At 33.4% G+C, this 22,348-nt stretch overlaps 1 protein-coding gene across 1 annotated transcript in view; it reads right to left on the bottom strand.

Annotated features, from left to right (window-relative positions):
* RNF213 (ring finger protein 213) overlaps nt 1–22,348 on the bottom strand; it is a 174,073-nt gene that overhangs the window by 80,190 nt on the left and 71,535 nt on the right. Inside the window, 7 exon segments of the mRNA XM_031965590.1 lie at nt 262–402; nt 1,405–1,622; nt 5,029–5,191; nt 6,658–7,247; nt 7,556–7,705; nt 8,331–8,484; nt 8,486–8,505. Coding sequence (XP_031821450.1) covers nt 262–402; nt 1,405–1,622; nt 5,029–5,191; nt 6,658–7,247; nt 7,556–7,705; nt 8,331–8,484; nt 8,486–8,505 — 1,436 coding nt within the window.

The raw sequence follows: 22,348 nt of genomic DNA, 5'->3' as shown, positions 1-22,348 counted from the left end.
TGAGAAATGAGGCAGAAGTGGCTAAAAAGATCTGACTTAAAAAAAAAAAAAAAAAAAACATAGGATCTATATTCACCAAAAAAAAAAAAAAAAAAAGACTCTTTGGAGAATCTTTAAAAATGCTCAAACATGTGCTTTTAAAATAAAAAGAAAGGTACTAATTGAAATCCAGAAGAGGGTATGGTTTCCTTCAAATTCTTTGTGATAAGAATATTATTAGGAACATTTAGCCCCATCAGATAAGAACTTCAGCTCTCTTACCTTTTGACTATCTTTGGGAGGTCTGATAATGTAGATGCCTTTGCTGTTGATGGCTGTTGCCAATGACAAGGATGACAATTCTACAGATCCATGACTATCCTTTACTGTTTTTAGCCACTCCAGGTGTCGAGCAGAATCACGCTGATGGGAAAGTAGAAGAGAACACAGAGGAAAATTTGAAGGATTGCATTCATTCTCCTAAGAAACCTACAAACACAAGGACTGACACAATCCCAGTTTACTTCCTGAAGTGAACCATTCTGCCTTGCATTGTAAAACTGGAGGTCAACTAGTATATGATAAGAATAATGGGGAAGAACAATAAATGAGAGGGCAATGCACAAACATTAGACACTCTTTTTGCAATGGAGATGTTTAAAACAGTGGTTTTACTATATTTAACTTCTTTCAATGGTTAAAATGGAAATGACCAAGTATATTTCTGTGCTTAAGTTTTCCCAACTCTCAAATAGGCATCTATTGGATATCTCATCTATAAGTACTTTTATTGGAAAACACTTCTTACTATCTTATCAAGAGGCATAACTTCAAGCATGTTAAGAACCCTGATTTGTTCTTCAGATATGTCATCTGAAATGAACTGAATGTGCAATTTAATTTTATTTTTAATAGTATTTTATTTTTCCAAATACCTGCAAAGATAGTTTTAGCATTCACCTTTGCAAAACCTTGTGTTCTAAATTTTTCTCCCTTTCTCCCCCCAAAATAGCAAAAAATCCTATATAGATTAAACATGTGCAGTTCTTCTAAATGTATTTCCATATTCATCATGCTATGCAAGAAAAATCAGGTTAAAAAGGAAAAAAATGAGGGAAAAAAAACAAGCAACCTAACAATAACAAAATGGTGAAAATACTATGCTTTGATCCACATTCATTCTCCATAATTCTCACTCTGGATGAGAATGGTATTGCTTTGAATCACCTCATTGTTGAAAAGAGCCAAGTCTATCACAGTTGATCATCACATAAACTTTTTGTTACTGTATACAACTTAACGTGCATTTAAAAAAAAGAACTAAGATCAACAAATAAATGAACCCAAAACAAGCACAAAAGAGAAAATCCTAAAAACTACAGAAAAGAAATGTTATGTTCCTCTGAAGCCTGAATTGATGCTTACCAGTTTCTTGGGTAGATGCTGATCATTTTCCAGAGCTTTCCACAGTTCCTTTAATTGTTCCATAAACTCCCTAAAGTCTGCCTGAACCTCAAGTTTATATAGTATTGAGGCATATCCTTGTACAGCATCATGGAAACATGCCACTCGGTCCACATCCATATCATTCTCTCCCGCTGAGATAGAGGCCAAGTCCACAAACACCTTTAGTTCATTAATATCTTGGAAAGAAAATATCAGGATCAATTTAATTTCTTTCAGCATGGTGATACTAAAAGCTCATCCAATGATCTCTCCTAAAATATTTGGCATGGAAAATTGATAAGTAATGAGTAATGGGGAGCTATTGATCTTTTTTTTATTTCAGATAAAGTGCAAATGACAAAAGGATTATGATGACTATGGGAGATTCAGTGCAGCTGAATGCTACGCAAAAAATTAGAATTCACTTCTCTTTATAATTTTACTATCAATGCAACAAAGACTTGAACAAGTCATAGTTTACTATCATCAGTTTAAAAAAATAGAAACAAAAACTGATTATGTCCTATTTATTTACCACAAAGGAATCCTTTGAGTGAATTAGAGACAGCCTGTAAATCTCACTAGGGACTTTTAAAAAATGGCAAGCAACAGCTAAGTAGCATAGGAGCTATTGAACAATACAGGAATCAACTAAGAACACTTAATAATTCATTATGACATATTCTTCTCTTTTTACTCTATTTATTCCCATCTCTAATTATTTTTATGTCTCACTTTTTCTCTTCTCCCTTTTCCCTTCTTCCTTCATTCCTTTAAAATCAAAGCTTTAATCCTGGAGATAGTGTTTAGGAACACTGAGTGACATATACTCTTTGATACAATCACTCTATTGTTGTAAATATACCCTGAAAGTTTTATTAACAATTTTAAAAGAAAACTATGTTTTATATTTTTATAGAAAGACTGCATATAATTTTCAAAAACTAAAAATTTCCAACAGCAGTAATTTCTAAAAATGTAAATATCCAACCTTAAGGAAATGGCAAGATTAAAGTATAGTTCTTTAAAATAATGGAAAACTGTAATTATGATTCCAACAAGTATATGAAGAATATAATGAAATCAATGAAGACCCTTAGCACACAGTGAAAAATGCAGAATTAGAAAAAACATACATATGAGTTACAATTATAACAGGAAAAATGAAGTGGATAAAAACAAAGCATCTTTCTACAATCTTGGAAAGGGTGACCAAAAAGTGGTTAGGATATTTATATGTTGAAATTAGTTAAAATCACAATAGTTATCATGAAACTTTCTGGTCACAATAATGTTCAATGTTAATGTTAATATAATTTGTAAAAAATTAAAATAAAAATTAAGGGAATAATAATTTTACTATAAAATATCACCCTACGTGAAAGAAAGGGATACACTGTAGTAGGAATTGGGATTTTTAAAAAACTAAGGAAATGGGGGGGAGGGGAAATAATGTATGAAAAATGACCCTAAATCTTTTTCATACATACCACAAACAGAAAGATAACAATCTTTCTTTAGCTACCCTGAAGAAAAAAGAGTAGGACCATTATTTGAGATAACACATGACCAAAAATAGCAGAAATACTTGATTCTTGTTTGTTTTTGCTGTCAAGGAAAAGGATTTATGAACTAGAAAGTCCAAGAGAAAATGACTAATAAGGCACTGATATTTAGGATAAGGAGGAAGGTAAGATAAGATTAAATAGTCCTTGATGAACTGATTCAAACTAACTACATTCCTGGAAATTGCAATCACTTAAAAGAAGATGATACAGAATGAAAGTAAGATCAGTTCTTCCCATTTTTTAAGATCATAAATTTAGTGTCATATTCATGCTAGCTATATACTAGGCAAGCTTGATAATAATTTATCTTCATTCTAGATTATTACTGAAAAGATAATTACTGTCTAGAAAAAGGAAGGAATGATCATAGAAAATCAGAATGTCATTATGATACACAGGTCTTGACAAAGTCACTTTCTTGTTTAATAAGATTACTAGGATGGTAAGTGAGTCTGAGGTCTAATTAACTTAGATCCTAACAAAGAACATCTAGTAGAGGCACATATGATATAGTATAGCTTCTAGGGAAATATAGTGATTTGGGGTTCCCTGACCTTAAGGGGGTGCTTCTATTCTAACAATAAGTCAGCAATCTAAATCTTTTGGCTTTGGAATCTGCCTCAGAAAACCCCCACAACCCAGTGTCTGACCACTCCTCAGTCAGATAGCTTCTGGCCTCAGGAAACTGCCACAGATCAAACTCCTGAGACAATAATGATAATACAATAAGACAATAAACTCCTCAATTCATTGCTGACTGGTAATCTTGTCATTAATAATCTGATCAACAGAGAATCACTCCTTCCACAGAATTAGCACATCTATGACTGAAAGCTGGATAAAAGTATCTCCTTGCTTCTGTTTCTCTGCTGAATTCCTGTATGCTTTTGTAATGGCATTACAATTACTTTCAATAAAACTTTGCCCCTCATGACACTGGTCCCCCCTTCTCAATACATGCTATTCTTATGGATAAAATGATAATTTGAAATTGATGATATGGCCCAATTAATCCTTAATCCAATGGTGGATTAAGGTTCACATGGTGTAAAAAAAAAAAAAAAAAAAAAATGCTTGATTTGAAAGACTAAGTTTGAATACTGGTTCTGTCTCTTATTATGCGTTTTTGACCTTGGTCAATATGCTTCTTCTCTATGGGCCTTAGTTTCGCTATCTAAAAAACAGGGTTACTGACATACATACATACAGAAAACGCTAATACTTCTAAATTTAAGATCCAAAAAAATTAATAATCAAATAAATAAATGATGCCATAATCTTAGTAGGTCTCTAGTGGAGTACCCTCAGAGTTTGTGCTTGATTGACCCTGTAAATCTGAATAATTTTATCAGTCAATTATACAGAGAACAATTCATATGAAAAAGATCTGGCAGTTTAGCAGACTATACACTCAATGAATCAAGAGGAAATAAGCATCCAAAAAAGCTAATTTTATCTTGATCTATACTCAAGGGAATATAGTAAACAGGACAAGGATGTGTGGACCATACAGTATTTTGTCTACTTCTGGATGCTTTATTTTAGGAATGACATTGATTATCTGGAATGTTCAGATGAAGTCAAATAGTATGGTAAAGAAATCTGAGATTATGCTATATAGCATGATTTGAAGGAACTGGAGATATTTAGTCTAGAAAAAGCAGGGATTAGGAGGAAAAGAAAGGTGTGTAGTTACAAAGAGATGGACTTAAACTTGATATGAAGAAAGAGTCTATAATGATTGAGTTCTGTAAAAATGGAATAAACTGTCTTGGGAATTTGAGGGGATCTCATTAGAGGTCTTTAAATAAAGGTCAGATGACTTTTATTTGTGTTGTGCTTGAGAGAAGACTTTTGTTTAGTTAGTTACACTAATTAGCCTTTCAAATCTCAGGGCATATAAAATGATGTCTATCTACCATGGTAAAAGGAACACGCGCTGAGAAGTTTATGATCACACAAGATTAACTAGAAGATTTGTGATCAAGAAAATTTGATTTGGTTTCTTGGCATCCTAAAATTCTTTTAATATTACCTTCAAGAGCCTCTTTGACCCAGCCAATGAATTCTTTCCTCAGTGAGATTTCTTCAAGACACTGACGACGAGTCTCATCAATATCTTGTAGCAACTGTTTTGCCTGTATGAGTTGATTGCTGATTCGATCCAATTTCTCATTGGCAGCATTAAATTCATCAGTCTGTAAGGCAAAAATTTTGCTACAGATTGGGAATAAACCACATAATAGATAGAAATTTATAGCTTTATTTACCACATGGCATTTCTTCCTCTGAACTTCCTGAACTTCTAGAGACCTTATAAGATGCCATCCCAAAAGAAACAGAGATGGAGAGCCTCATTCTTGATGAAGGAGAATGAGGTTGTTTTTGAAGTCTGCTGGATTTTTTGTTTTAAATCTATAGCAAACAATTTATCATATCAAATTCTTTCTTAGCTAGGGTCAAAGCACAGCCTAGAAGCTACAATAATGCAAAGAAGATAAATATTTCATCTGTAAACTGTTTTACTATAATGAAGAGAAATTAAACCATTCCAATTTCCCTAAATGGAGGCAGCTAGGAGGAACAATGGAGGGAATGCTAGACCTAAAGTCAGGAAGACTCATCTTGAGCTCCAATTCAGTTTCAGATTCTTGATAGCTTATGTCCTTAGGCAAGTCACTTCATTCTGTTTGCCTTAGTTTCTTCATCTTTAAAAAGAAATTGCAAACCACTGCCAAGATAAGCCTAAAAGAACTCATGAAGACAGAAGAAAACAACAATTTCCCTAAATAACATAAAAGACTGACTCTAAGATGCATGTTTCAGTTTTATGAGTATTCCTTTCCTTTATGTAAATTCTAAACCCTCACAATGGAGAAGTATATCATCATCATCATCAAATGACGACTTTTATATACTGCTTTAAGGTTAGCAAAATGCTTTTTAAAATGTTATCTCATTTTATCCTAACAATAACTCTTGAAGGAGGTAGTTCTATTATTACAATAACCATTGTATAGAAGAGGAAAATTCAAGCAAAATCAGGTTGATTCACCCAGAGTCACACTGACTATACAAAGTTTCCAAAATCTTCCAGACTCTAGGCCTCGCATTCTATCTATTGTGCCACTAGATAGCAAAATTCATCACTTGAGAACCCACTTCCTTCATGAGGCATATTGTTGAACTTAGCTCAGGCCAGTCCTCAAACAATGAAGTGTCAGCAGAACTGTATTCTGAAGCTCTTCTGAGCCCTACCTCAGTCCATGCTCTAAGGACATGGCCTTCAAGAATCAGGTTCCCCCTCCATATCAATGAAGCAAAAATAGGTTTTCTAAGAAAACTATTAAGGTCACTTACCTAGAAAACCCTAATAGAAAAAAAAAAAATCCTTTTTCTAATTTCCTAAGATATCAATGCTAATATCCCCTACTGGAAATAAATTCATTTTTACTAACAAAAGATCAGTTATTTAAATGTTATTCAGAGTTAAAAATCTAAACTCCTATGGGTATTCTGACCAGAAAATACAATATCAATGAAAAAGAAAATTCTGATATTCTCAAGAAAAGCCTCTTGACAAGACGCTTAAAAAGCCATAAGCTTATAAATCCCAACAGTTTTCTAAGATAGATTATCACATAACAATTCCATCTATACTTACAAAGCTTAATAATATCTGAAGCACACTGAAGTCACCAGACAAACCCAAGTCCTCTTTCACCTTGCAGATGACTTTGGCTGAATCAACAGCCAAATGCAAGTGGTGATATTCCTTGATCTGTCCAACTCGCTTATTGATCCAGTCTTGCTTGTCATCAGGATCGAGCCTGCACATGATCTTGAGGTCTTTAGTAAGATCATCATACTTATTTACAAAGTTTTCAAAAACGGAATGTACATCAGCGAATGTGAGCTCTCCTGATTTTAGATCCTTATAAAGTCTGTGAAATCTTCTGTAACAAGGAGAATATAATACATCATATACATTCTCAAGGTTCAAAATCAGCATCTCGGAGTTATCATCATTCTCCCCAAGTGATTGGGCTTCTTTCTCCCAACAGACTTGGAAGACGTAGCTATCTTTTAAATAGTCCACTGTTCTGGCCATCTCCAGTAACCAGGAGTCCAGTTTGTAATAGGTCTTGTACTCACGCACAGCAGGAGAATGGGGAAGCCTCACTGTAACTGCTTCATCCATTCTCTTTCCACTAACATCTTCCAAATGTTTCTTTTCAATATCTCCAAAGTCCACTGTACAACAATCACAAAAAATAAAATTCAAAAGTCCAATTTCATCACCATTATAAAACAACAATTATATTTGTCCTACTTGTCAACCCACTATTCAATTAAATAATATTTTTAAATGAGTAAAGATGTTCTAGGAATTTTTTCTCTTAATAGGCTGGAAATAACCTTCTCATCCAACACCTAATTTATTCCTCAGCTTTTCAGATAATTTATTTACTTCTATGGACATCAAGCTCTGTAGTTATATCCAACCCTAATACTCTAACCCTCTAGACTATTTTAAAATGTAAATTCATCAAGAATATCACCTTTTATCAATTCTTTCACCTTTCTACACAACTTCAGGAGACTCTCCACAAATTTTCTCTCTCTTTTTAAAGTTTGTAATTCATCGATTCTCCAACTTAGCACATCTTCTAAATCAAATTCTTTCTCCTGGAGTGAAAGATTATTGTTTTCTGGAAAAAAAAAAATCCAATGATAACGGACAGATATATATATTAATTATTCTCAACTGTGGTTTAATTTCTGCCCCTCTTTTGCATACTTTACTGCTGATATTGAAGAAACTACTGTGTTATTTCAACTCAAATGTTCATTGCTAACAATAAACCACTGTTGAACTTAGTCTGTTGAACATCATAAGCATCATCCTCTAAACTAGGAACTAGAAAAATACATTCCAGTTCATACCTCTCCATTGAAGCGAAATAGCCTACTCACTGTGCTTTATATATGTCATTTACCCCTCTGTGCCTCTGCAGAAATATTCACCAAGATCTAGAATAAACTCCCCTCATCTCCTCTACCTAGAGGATCCTTTCTGATTCCCCTTACATTCTCTATTTCTGGAAATTAATTTTACTGGTTTATATTTCTTACTTGCATACATGTTGTATTCCCCAGTAAAAAGAAAACTCCTTGAGGGTAAGCTAATTCACTTTCTTTGTAAAATGTCTTGCACATAGTAAACATTTAATAAATATTTGCTAAATTGCATTAATACACAAAGAATAGAATTATTACTAAGGTGCTTTGTAACCTTTCATCAATCCTAAATCCACATACTATATTCATACTTACTTAATTTCCACAAGTGAAGAATTTTTTCCCTGAGCTTTTCAATTAGCTCCATATGTCTAACAAAAATCTTTCCATTCAGGAGATCAAAAGTAACTTTAGTAAACACAGAGTCAGCAATGGCCATCAGCTTCTTTGCATCTTGTGTAATCTCCCTCCAATATCTTTTCATCACTTCCTATGGGAAAAAATAAAAAAAAACACAATCTTTTTTTTTTTTTTTTTTTATTAATTTTTTTTTTTTTATTTAATAGCCTTTAATTTACAGGATATATACATGGGTAACTTTACAGCATTAACAATTGCCAAACCTCTTGTTCCAATTTTTCACCTCTTACCCACCCCCACCCCCTCCCCTAGATGGCAGGATGACCAGTAGATGTTAAATATATTAAAATATAACTTAGATACACAATAAGTATACATGACCAAAACATTATTTTGCTGTACAAAAAGAATCAGACTCTGAATTATTGTACAATTAGCTTGTGAAGGAAATCAAAGATGCAGGTGTGCATAAATATAGGGACTGGGAATTCAATGTAATGGTTTTTAGTCATCTCCCAGAGTTCTTTTTCTGGGTATAGTTAGTTCAGTTCATTACTGCTCCATTAGAAATGATTTGGTTGATCTTGTTGCTGATGATGGCCTGATCCATCAGGACTGGTCATCATCTAGTATTGTTGTTGAAGTATATAATGATCTCCTGGTCCTGCTCATTTCACTTAGCATCAGTTCGTGTAAGTCTCTCCAGGCCTTTCTGAAATCATCCTGTTGGTCATTTCTTACAGAACAGTAATATTCCATAATTTTCATATACCACAATTTATTCAGCCATTCTCCAACTGATGGACATCCATTCAGTTTCCAGTTTCTAGCCACTACAAAAAGGGCTGCCACAAACATTCGTGCACATACAGGTCCCTTTCCCTTCTTTATAATCTCTTTGGGATATAATCCCAGTAGTAACACTGCTGGATCAAAGGGTATGCACAGTTTGATAACTTTTTGAGCATAGTTCCAAACTACTCTCCAAAATGGTTGGATTCGTTCACAACTCCACCAACAATGAATCAATGTCCCAGTTTTCCCACATCCCCTCCAACAATCATCATTATTTTTTCCTGTCATCTTAGCCAATCTGACAGGTGTGTAGTGGTATCTTAGAGTTGTCTTAATTTGCATTTCTCTGATTAATAATGACTTGGAGCATCTTTTCATATGACTAGAAATAGTTTCAATTTCTTCATCTGAGAATTGTCTGTTCATATCCTTTGACCATTTTTCAATTGGAGAATGGCTTGATTTTTTATAAATTAGAGTTAATTCTCTATATATTTTGGAAATGAGGCCTTTATCAGAACCTTTGACTGTAAAAATATTTTCCCAGTTTATTGCTTCCCTTCTAATCTTGTCTGCATTAGTAAAAAACACAATCTTTAAACAAGGTAGAATTTTCAATTTTTTTCTATTTCCCTTTCTAGTCTAGGTTCACACAGAAATCATTTTTTTTTCCTTCCTCCTATATATGAGGATCAATTGCTCTCTAACATTCTTATATTTCTTAAAGCTTTTACTTACCTGAAGACTCAAAGATTATAGTTTTAGAGATAGAGGGCTTTAGAGAGCATCTAGTTTAATTGCAATATTTTTATAGATGAAGAAAATGGCCCAGATCTAACTTGTCCAAGATCATTTAGACAGAAGTCTTTTAATTCCAAAGCCATTGCACTATCTACTAGATCACTGAACACATCCTTTTCTATCCATAGGATGGGGGCCTTAATGAATTCCCTAGCCATTTCCCTGTTTAACAAGGTAATGCTTTCCAGTGGTAAAAACTGAGAGCAGTATAATAAACCATATATTCAGAACAATGAATGCTAATATTTCAATATAAAAAATTCTCCATCCCTATGCAAACCTGATTCCTACAAACTGATATATATACATTACTCCATTTTACTTCTCATTTACCCCTCAGTGCTTTGCAATCTCACCTTTGATTCTAATGAAAACACTCTCTCCTAGATTACTAATTACCTTTATTTCTTTTTTGCTGAGGCAATTGGGGTTAAGTGATTTGCCATAGGCACACAGCTAGGAAGTGTTAAGTGTTTGAGGTCAAACTTGAACTCAGGTCTTCTTGACTTCAGTGGTGCTCTACCCACTGCGCCACCTAGCTGCCCCTAATAATTACCTTTCAAATGTCAAATCTAATAGCATTTTTTTCTGTCCCACTTTTCCTTAACCTTTTCATAGCATTGGACACTGATGATCTCATGGACTTTTAACTTCTTGTTGACTTCTATGGCACTATTCTGCTACTAATTCTCCTACTTGACTGATTGTTCTTTTAGTGACTCACTGTTTCCTTCCTACTAGATCTTCTTTGCTACCTCGATACATTGCCTTTTTCAAGGATTCCATTTATTCCCTCATTTCCATTCCCACCTTGATGAAAATGACTATCAGAACTATATAGCAAGTCTCAAACTTTTACCTCCAACTAGTAATATCTCCTCACAAAATAGCACAGAATGGCAAAAGGAGAAAATAGGCTGCAGAAAACTTATTGTAAAATTCAATTAAGAAAAAATAATCCAAAAAATATTTTTTGATGAAACTGGAAAGAGGAAACAAATAATATGCAAAATTATACAGATATCCCAGCATTCATATAGTAATCTATTCTCATCAATGATAGTGGTACCATAACATGTACATGTTAATAATGGATTCTATCGGTAAGTTGAAATGATATTTATAAAATAAAATCATAATAGTAGGATTAAATCAATTATACAAAAAAGAAATCTGTGCTTATTTTGAAGGTATTTAGAAATTTCAACATTTCAGAAAGGTAAAGATATTAAAAGAATAGAAAATGTAGATGGCATCATTAAGAAAATAAGAAAGCCAAGAAGACATCAGCCAATGCTAATCCATATGTTTCTTTCTCACCTCTACAAATCTTTTAACAAATCTTTATTTAAATGTTGCCTTATTTCAAAATTTTTACAATAACTTTTATAAAAGTTTGACTCTGAAATTTTCTCCCTCTCAGCCTGCCCTCCATGCTTGAAAAGACAAGTAATTTGATAGCGATTACAAATGTGAAGTCATGCAAAAATTTCTTCCAAAATTAATCATGTTGCAAAAGAAAACAGACATAAAAATAAAACAAGAAAGTATACTTCAATCTGTATTGAAGTATTGCTGTATTACTTCCTTCTCCCCTCCTCTCCCCACTTCCTTCCTTCCTTCTCTCTCTCTCGATGCACAGCATTTTTCATCACGATTCCTTTGCAACTGTCTTGGATCACTGTGTTGATCTCAGTAGTTTGCTGTCTTTACTTCATTCTCAAAGGGGACGATGACATAAGATTGGTGGTGCCAAGACATGTAGGTAAACTGGATTTCAATGAAGAAAGATTGTGCAGTCACCAGTTTCACTTTCTCCTCTGGAGCCATCTCAGGCCAGTAACTAAGATGACAAGAGATTACCTAAACAGTGGTTCTCAAACCTTTGTTCTCAGTATCTTCACGTTCTTTAAAAACTGACAAAATACAGATCAAGTCAACTGGATTTGGCCCTGGATGCAGTGGGAGATCTTGGTCTTGATATATAAAAAAGGTCTTTCTCTGCTTCATTTTTTACCCTACCATAATCACTGATTGGACCTTTTCTCAGTCCTATTAAAGACCTTACCTTAAAAAGGCCAGGTCTCTCACTATATCCAGGGTCATCTCTAGCTGTCTTGATCTATATCTGGCCACTGGACCCAGATGGCTTCAGAAGAGAAAGTAAAGTTGGTTTCTTTGAACATGCTTCCATCACTGAAACCCAATTTACTTGCATGTCATGGCATCACCTCTCTGATGTCAGAGTCCTCTTGAAAATGAAGAACTTCCTTTTCTTTCTTCTTTTTCTTCCCTCTCTCCACACAGAGTATCATACCTTTACCTACAGATGTTCTACTCAAGGGAACATAAATTTTAATCATTGCAAACTCCCAAGATACCTAAAACTCTCAAAATAGCTTGGGATTTCCAGAGTAGGTTTCTTTTTTAAGGACAATGCCTTAAACTCAAATCACTGACTCTCACTGAAAAACCAACAACAGGTCCAAGACTAAGCACCACTTGGGTAACTGTTGGGTCCTGATTGCTTCAGAGTGAATGTACACAGTAGTTGTTTCTATTTGGGCCAGAAACCCTAAGGGGCATCTTCTACCTCATTAACTTTTTTTTTTTTTTTGACTAGGTCAAAGAGGCCCTTCTCTAACTCATTTCTTACCTAGGCTTAATCAGCGATTATATATTGCCTCAGTCAAACTAAAATCACAATAGTTAAGATTACAGTGGCTCATCCTTACAATATTAGAGTAACTGTGTAAAGTATTCTGGTTCTGTTCACTTCATTTTGAATAAGTTCATATCAGTCTTTCCAGGTTTTTCTGAAACCATCCTACTCATTATTTCTCATAATACAATACTATACTATCACAATAAAATATCACAATTTGTTCAGCCATTACCACTGATGGGCATCCTTTCAATTTTCAATTATTTGCACCACAAAAAAAGCTCCTATAAATATTTCTATATAAATGAGTACTCTTCTCTTTTCTTTAATATCTTTGAATTACAGACCTAGTCATAGCAATATTGTTTGATCAAAGAGTATACACAATTTTATACCCCTTTGGATGTAGTTCCAAATTGGTTTCTAAAAGAGTTCACAGCTCACTGTTTGACAAAAATTGCTGGGAAAATTGAAAACTAGTATGGCAGAAACTTGGCATTTACCCACACTTAACACCGTACACCAAGATAAGGTCAAAATAGGTTCATGACCTACGCATTAAGAATGAGATTACAAATAAATTAGAGGAACACAGGATAGTTTATCTCTCAGACCTGTGGAAAAAGAAGGAATTTATGACCAAAGAAGAACTAGAGATCACTACTGATCACAACATAGAAAATTTTAATTATATCAAATTGAAAAGTTTTTATACAAATAAAACTAATGCAGACAAGGTTAGAAGGAAAGCAATAAACTGGGAAAACATTTTTGCAGTCAAAGATTCTGATAAAGGCCTCATATCCAAAATACATAGAGAATTGACTCTGATTTATAAAAAATCAAGCCATTCTCCAAATGATAAATGGTCAAAGGATATGAACAGGCAATTATTAAATGAAGAAATTGAAACTATAGCCATATGAAAAGATGCTCCTAGTCATTATTAATCACAGAAATGCAAATTAAGACAACTCTGAGATACCACTACACACCTGTCAGACTGGCTAGATAGAATGACAGGGAAAAATAATGCGGAATGTTGGAGGGGATGTGAGAAAACATGGACACTAATATATTGTTGATGGAATTGTGAATACATCCAGCCATTCTGGAGAGCAATTTGGAACTATGCTCAAAAAGTTATCAAACTGTGCATACCCTTTGACCCAGCAGTGTTACTACTGGGCTTATATCCCAAAGAGATCTTAAAGGGAAAGGGACCTGTATGTGCAAGAATGTTTGTGGCAGCCCTCTTTGTAGTGGCCAGAAACTGGAAAATGAGTAGATACCCATCAATTGGAGAATGGCTGAATAAATTGTAGTATATTAATAATATGGAATATTATTGTTCGGTAAGAAACAATCAACAGGATGATTTCAGAAAGGTCTGGAGAAACTTACAGGAACTGATGCTGAGTGAAATGAGCAGGACAAGGAGACATTATATACTTCAACAACAATACTATATGATGATCAATTCTGATGGACCTGGTCATCTTCAGCAAAGAGATGAACCAAATCAGTTATAATGGAGCAATAATGGAACTGAACCAGCTACACGCCAAGAAAGAACTGGGAGATAACCAAGAACCATTACATCGAATTCCCCCATCCCTATATTTTTGCACGCCTGCATTTTTGATTTCCATCACACGCTAACTGTACAATATTTCAGAGTACGATTCTTTTTGTACAGCAAAATAATGGTTTGGACATGTATACTTATTTTGTATTTAATTTATCCTCTAATACAGTGGTTCTCAAAGTGTGGTGCAGTGAATCCTGGAGGGTCTCTGAAATCCTGTCAGAGGGTCTACAAATTCAAAATTAGTTTTTTTTTTTTCTATTTACAATAAATATCTATTATGTAACCCATATAAATAAAAACTCTTTGGACATATTCTCAATAGTTGTTAATACCGTAAAGATACTGAGAAAAAGAGTTTGAGAACCACTGCTCTAATATATTTAACATGTATTAGTCATCCTGCCATCTAGGGGATGGGGTGGGGGGAAGGAGGGGAAAAAGTGGAACAAAAGATTTGGCAACTGTCAATGCTGCAAAATTACCCATGCACATAACTTGTAAATAAAAAGCTATTAAAATTTTAAAAAAACAAAACAAAAATAAAATAAAAAATAAAAGAGTTCACAGCTCCCCCAACAGTGCATTAGTTTTCCTTTTTTCCACATTCTCTCTAGCATGTCATTTTCCTTTTCTGTCACGTTAGCAAATTTTTTAATTTGCATTTCTCTAATCAGTAGGGATTTAGAGCATTTCCCCCCCACAATTATTAATGACTTTGATTTTTTTCTTCTGAAAATTCTGTTCAGATCCTTTAATCATTTATTAACAGGGGGATGGCTTCTATTTTTTTAGCAAATTTGCATCAGTTACCTATATATTTAAGAAACAAAATCTGTTATCAGAAAAACTTGCTATAATTTTTTTCCAGTTTTCAATTTACCTTCTAATTTTGGTAATTAGTTTGTGCAAAGCTTTTTAATTTTACATAATCAAAATTATCTAATTTACTTTCCATGATCCCCTCTATCTTCTTTTTTCCCTTATCCACAGATCTGACAGGTATAAAAATATACCTTTCTATGCTCCACTAATTATGTTTTTACACTTTGAGTCTAATTTATTCATTTTGATCTTATCTTGATATATGGTGAATAAAGTGGGTTTACTGATGGGGTGAATAAGATAATTAGGTGCATCATAAGGAGGGACAATTGATAGAAGGCTTTTGTCAAATTCAAGTGGGCCTTTGTTGCAGTGTGCCCTATTTAGTTCAATTCCCACAGCTACTCCTTGAGACAAGCAGAGAAGTACACTGTCATGATTACTTTGTAGTTCCTTGTAAATTCCTTGCACTGACAGAATTATAAGCCCCACAATTATTGTATTCAATCAAAAGACCAAGTTATGGTGTCAATTCCTGAGGTTTTCTCCTATAAAAGAACTTACAGGTATTCCACTTCTTTGCTAATTCCTTTTAGAGTTAGCCATCACCACTTCTTTAGGAATTTAGCCATCCTTATGGTTGGGCTAATTCAAAAGGAACTTAGCCCCACCTTGTTATAGCTTCTTCCCTTTTCAGTGACAAGTTCCATTAAGGAACTTAACCCACATCTTCCCCCTTCTTAATGAATAAAACTTCCTTTTGATAACCAGCTGCTTTAAGTAGCGCAATAAAATGTTTTCCTCTTGATTTGGAGATGGTCTAAATCTACAAATTCTTTTGAGACACTTAGCAGCACTAGTCTGAAATCCCACTGTATTTTTAAGGTTTAACCCTGCTCCCCAATATTTGGTGAACCCTATGAAGAAAGTCCTGAAACCCCACTATATTTTAGGGGATTCAGCACTTTTACATATTCATACCCATCAGTGTGAGATATTAATCTATACACGATTTCTGTCAGTTTTCCTGGAAGCTTTTGTCAACTTCTGAGTATTACCCCAAAGCTATCAAATATTATATATTATGATGTTCATTTACTACTGCATATTGTATACCTAATTTATTTCAGTGATCTACCACTCTATTTCTTAGTTAGTATTAGATTATTTTTGAAATCTGTAACTCTTAGGCTACCTTCATTTTTTTCCAAATTGATACTCTTGATCTTGGGTCTTTCAGATCAATTCTGTTATTTTTAGTTCTATAAAATAATTCTTTGGTAGTTTGGTATGGCAATGAATATGTAAATAAATTTAAGGAGAACTGTCATTTTATTATACTGACTCATCCTACCCATAAGAAATTAATGTTTCTCCAATTACTTAGATCTGTTTTTAATCTGTGTAAAAAGTGTTTTATAATTGTGTTCATAAAGTCTCTGGGTTTTGTCTCGGTAGATAGGTTCCCAGGTATTTTATACTATCAACTGTTATTTTAAATAGAATTTCTTTTCTATCTCTTTCAGTTGAGTTTTGGTGATAGTATATAGAAATTTTAGTCATTTAAGTGATTTTGTTTTAAATCCTGCTACTATGTTAACTGTTTTAACTAGTTTTTTGGCCAATTCCTTATGTTTTTAGAAATGACTTCATACCAAAAAGTGATAGTTTTGTTTCCTCATTGCCTGTTTTTATTCCTCCATTTTTTTTCTTATCTAATTGCTATAATTAGAATTTCTAGTACAATACTAAACAATAGTGGTTTGTGATGACAGACATTCTTGCTTCACTCCTAATCTTACTAGGAAGGTTTCAAATATATCTTTATCATGATGCTTATTCTTGGCTTTAAACATATACAATTTGCGGTGGTCTTTTTCCAAAACACCACCAGGTGATAAAAGTTCAGATCTTTTATCGTGTCCTTCCATATAGCCTGGTTAGCTCAGAGGCTTATCTCTCCACTTGGTTCTAAGAACTCTGCCTGAATGTCTCCAAATCCAAAGGTTTGTCCTTCCGACTCCAGCCAGCACCAAGGTAGAAGATACAATAAATCTCTTTTGCCTCAAAGATAGGACTTGTGGGCTTCCTCCCAGAGTGCTCCTCTCCAACCCCAGTCAATGTTCCCAAGTAACTCTCTCAAGTGGCTCACTGGAGCTGTATTTATGCTACTTCTCGGAGAATAGGATTGCAGTATATCTCTGAGCATGTTCTCTGGCCCTAAGGGAGGTGTGAATTCAGATATCTCTTTCTAAACCCTGAAATTTCCCAAACGTGTTAACACCATTGAGTACTTAGATACTTATGAGCTCTCTAAAGGTGTGAACACAAGCATCATTTCTATCAGTTGTACTTAGTACCTTGTTTCAAGTTCTGACCCAAAATATCTCCTCCTAAGATCAAATCATATTGAACCATGCCAAATTAGATAATTATTGTGTCTATCAATTCCAATGGCTTAACAGTTTGTAAAGATTCCAACAACAATTAAAAGGTATTCATATTCCAGGCCCTTCTTTCCTTTAATGTAGAGGCAGCCAGATCTTTATTGTGGTATTTAAATGGTTTTTTTTTGGCTGCTTGTAAAATTTTTTCCTTAATCTTATAGTTCTGAAATTTTGCCACAATATTCCTTGGGGTTTTTATTTTAGGGTTTCTTTCAGAAGGTGTTCGATGAATTCTTTCAATGCCTATTTTACCTTCTGATTCTATTACATCTGGGCAGTTCTCTTTGATGATTTCTTGTAAAATAGTATTTAACATCTACTGGTCATCCTGCCATTTAGGGGAGGGGGTGGGGGGGGGGGTAAGAGGTGAAAAATTGGAACAAGAGGTTTGGCAATTGTTAATGCTGTAAAGTTACCCATGTATATATCCTGTAAATAAAAGGCTATTAAAAAAAAAAAAAAAGAAACACAAGGAGAGGATTCACATTGAATGAGGTTTGGATAGATTGTGATTCATGCCATTGAATTATAGAGGAATCTGTGTACACATAAACAAACAAATAAATAAAATCACAATTTACTTGAAAAAAAAAAAATTAAAAGGTATTTATGTATTCCTATGCTTCCCAGTATTTTTCTCAATAGTATTTAAGTTTTCCAAATACATACATGTAAAGAAATTTCCTACATTCATTTTTATAAGATTTTGTATTCCAAATTTTTTCTTCCTCTCCATCCTCCCCAAGACAGAAAGCAATCATCAGATTGGTTACATATTACAAACTTTTAAACATATTTTCCTGTTTATCATGCTGTGCAAGAAAAATCAGACACAAAAGGGAAAAAAAAAAACACAAGAAAAAAAAGTGAAAATACTATCCCTTGATCTACATTCAGCCTCCATAGTTCTCTCACTGGATACAGATAGCATTTTCTATCCCAAATCTATTGGAATTGTCTTGGATCAATGTATTGCAGAGAAGTGCTAAGTCTATCATAGCTGATAATCATATAACCTTACTCTTACCATGTACTATGTTCCCCTCATTCTGCTTGCTTTAGTCAAAATCAATTTATGTAAATCTTTCCAGGCTTTTTTGAAATCAGACTGCTTATCATTTCTCAGAGACTAATAATATTCTATTACATTCATATACCATAATATTCAACCATTTCTCACTCAAGCTTTCTAATATTTTTAATGAAAATGAGCATTGTATTTTGTCAAAGTTTTTATTGAGATACTCATATTATTTCTGGTTGATTTATTACCGATATTGTCAATTATACAGATAATTTTCCTAATCCTGAAACTTCTGGTCATAGCGTTTGATCTTTGTTTATATACTGCAGATATTGCTAATGTTTTATTTAAAATTCATTAAGGAAATTGGCCTATACTTTTATTCTGTTTTTCATTCTCCCAGGTTTAGGTATTTGTGTACAGGTATGTATATCAAACAGAATTTGGTAGAACTCCTTTATATGTTTTTTCTAATAATTTCTAAAGTATTGGGATTGTTACTTAAACTTTTGATATTATTTTTTAAATCAAATTAACTGAGTTTATCTATTTGGTTATTTTTTTATCCATAAAGCCAGCTCCTAGCTTTATTAGGTCAAAAGGTTAGATTTTTATTGTCAGTTTATTAATCTTCCTTTAATTTGATTTTAGTATTTAAATGAGAAATTTTAATTTCTTCTTTTTCTGTTTTTTTTCTTTAGTTCTATGTCCAATTCATTAATCTGATCTCTCTTTCACTGATGTATATGTTTAGTGATGTAAATTTTCTCTTAAGTATTGCCTTGGTTTCATACACTGTGGGGTATAAAATTTACTGTGAATTTTAATATATTGCCTCATTGTTGTCATTCTCTTTAATGAAATTACTGATTATTTCTATGATTTGTTTTTTGATTCATTTTTAGAATTTCCAAATAATTTTTAATCTATGCTTCCATGGCCATTTATTGCACATAATTTGTAATGTATTATGATTTGAAAAGGTTGTGTTTTAACTGTTTTTCTGTATTTGGTTGGGATATTTATGCCTTAATACATAATCAATTTTCAGGAAGACACCATGCCAACTGTAGCTAAGAAAAAAGTATACTCTTTTCTATTCCCATTCAGCTATTCTAGGTTTATTATACCTAACTTTTCTTTTTTTTTTCCTTCTTCTTTTATTATTATTATTATTTTTTTTTTTTTTGGCTGAAGCAATTGGGGTTAAGTGATTTGCCTAGAGTCACACAGCCAGGAATGGGTAAGTGTGGTGGTTTATCAAATTAGCCCCGGTTAGTTGATGCCTATCTCTCTGCCTGGCTCCAAGAGAATCTTGTAGCTTTGTCCTTGGCTTCTGCCTCTGCTTTCTTCAGCCTCCAGCTCAACTCCATCTCATGGCTTCTCAATCTCCAGTCTGTGGCGAGTAGTCTTTTCTTCCAGTGTTCTGTCTCAGAGCCCTGTTGATGTTCCAGAGAAATTTCTCTTTTCGCTCCAAGAGCTTCCTTCATTTATGTGATCTCCCAAAGGTTAACTCCGCCTTCTGGAGGGAGAGGGATTCTGGGTTATCTCCCAGAGTGCTCTCTGGTCCTAAGGAAAGTGTGAATTCAGTTCTCATACTAGCCCTGAACTCTCCTGTGAACTCCATTGAGTACTTAGATAATTGAGCTCTCTAAAGGTGTGAACACAAGCATTGTTCAATCAGTTCCACCTAATACCTTGTTTCAAGTTCTGGCCCAAAATCAGATCAAATCAACTCCAATGTCTTCACATTTTGTAAAAGATTCCAACAGGTAAGTGTCTGAGGCCACATTTGAACTCGGGTTCTCCTGGCTTCATGAGTGGTGCTCTATCCATTGCGCCACCTAACTGCCCCTGTATCTAACTTTTCTAAGATTTTATTCATCTCTTTCATTCTTTTTCATTTATTTTATGTCTAAATTTATCTGGCCCTGAGATGATAAACTCAGTAGAGTTTATTAGAAAACTAAAAAAAAAAAAAAAAAAAAAAAAAAAGGTTTATTGTCTATTTTCTCTTCCAAATCAAGGATTGATGAAAAAATGCAAATCCCTTCCATAAGAAGAAATTATATCATTTGAATACATGCTGAAGTATATTATTTTCAATTTTTTTTCCTTCTTTCTATCTTTTCTTCCTTTTAGAAAATCACCAAGATGGAAATATTTTCCATAATTGCACATGTATAACCTATATCAGATTGCTTACCATGTTATGGAAGGGAGAGGAGAGAAATGAAATTTAAAACTCAAAACTTTGAAAACAATTTCAATAGTAATTTATTTTTCCAAATACATGTAAAGATAGTTTTCAACATTTGTTTTTGTAAGACACTGCATTTCAAATTTTTCTTCCTCCCTTGTCTCCTTCCTCTTCCAAATAGCAAGTAATATGAAATAGGTTAAATATGTGTAATTCTTTTAAACATATTTTCATTTGTTATGTTGTGCAAAAAAAAAAAGACGGAAAGTGAAAAACCCCGAGAAAGAAAAAAACAAACAAGCAAAAAGTGAAAATATTATGCTTCAATCAACATTCAGTATCCATAGTTCTCTCTCTGGATGCAGATGGCATTTTCCTTCCCAAATCTTTTGCAATTGCCTCGAATCACCACATTGTTGAGAAGAGCCAAGTCTATCACAGTTGATCACCACATAATATTGTTTTAAAAAGTTAAAAATTGTTTTCACATGAAATTGTGGATAAAATTATTTTAAAAAATTAAGTTTTATTTTTGCTTTTGCTTTGTCTGAGATAATGATAGCTATCCCTGCCTCTTTTTACTTCAGCTGCAACATAATAGATTCTGTTCTGGGTTCTTATTTTTATTTTGTGTATATCTCTCTGTTTCAAGTGTTGTTTCGTTTTTTGTTGTTGTTGTTGTTTTGTTTTGTTTCTGGTAAACGTTCTGGTTTCTGATTCCTTCCTGTACCTGCTTTCATTTTATGGGTAAGTTCATCCCATTCACATTTATGATTACTAACTAGGCATTTCCCTCCATCCTATTTTCTATTTATCCTTTTCTCTCTCTTTTTTATCTTGTGCCTTCTCTAGTCTGTTTTACTGTTGACAAATGCCTTCTTTTATCTGCCCTCCCTATTGTCAATGCTTCTTTCACTTTCCCCTTTTCTTTGTCTCCTTTCCTTCTTACTTCCCTATTGGTAAAATATATTTCTATTACCTATTAAGTATGTGTTAGTATATATGTGTATAATGTACATATGTATAAGATACATATCTAGGGAGGGGTGTGTGGGGTGTGTGTGTGTGTGTGTGTGTTTGTGTATGAAAAGCTTTTATAGTAGAGGGAGAAATGCTTATGCAATGGAGGAGGAAAAAGGAAAAGATGTATAGATTTAAATATGTGTATATACATATATATATATATATATATATATATATATCACATATCTATATACATTTTTTCCCTTTAAATTTAATTGAGACTAAGCTTCAAGTATTGCTATCATTCCCTACCCCCAACACATTTTCCTCTCCACTATAAAAGCTTCTTTCTTTATCTTTTGTTTTATTATGAGAAAATTTTCCCCAGTACTCTTTCCCTTTCTCCGTTTTTCCCAGTACATCCTTTTCTTGTCCATCAAATTTTTTAGCATCTCAAAAAAATCAAATCACTTCCATGGCTTCTTTCTATGTTGAATCCTTCTACCTACCTTAATGACAAAGAAATTACATTTATCTTCTTCCCATACAGGAAATTAAACAGTTTAAACTTTCTGAGTCTGTTATGATTACTCTTCCAAGTTTACCTTTTTATTTTTGAGTCTTATACTTGAAAGTTAAATTTCTTATTCACTTCTGGTCTTTGC

The sequence above is a fragment of the Sarcophilus harrisii genome, chromosome 4 (assembly GCF_902635505.1).
Source record: "Sarcophilus harrisii chromosome 4, mSarHar1.11, whole genome shotgun sequence".
Classification (NCBI taxonomy): domain Eukaryota; kingdom Metazoa; phylum Chordata; class Mammalia; order Dasyuromorphia; family Dasyuridae; genus Sarcophilus; species Sarcophilus harrisii.
The sequence above is the reverse complement of the archived record's forward strand: the minus strand, read 5'-3'. Positions and strand labels throughout refer to the sequence as shown.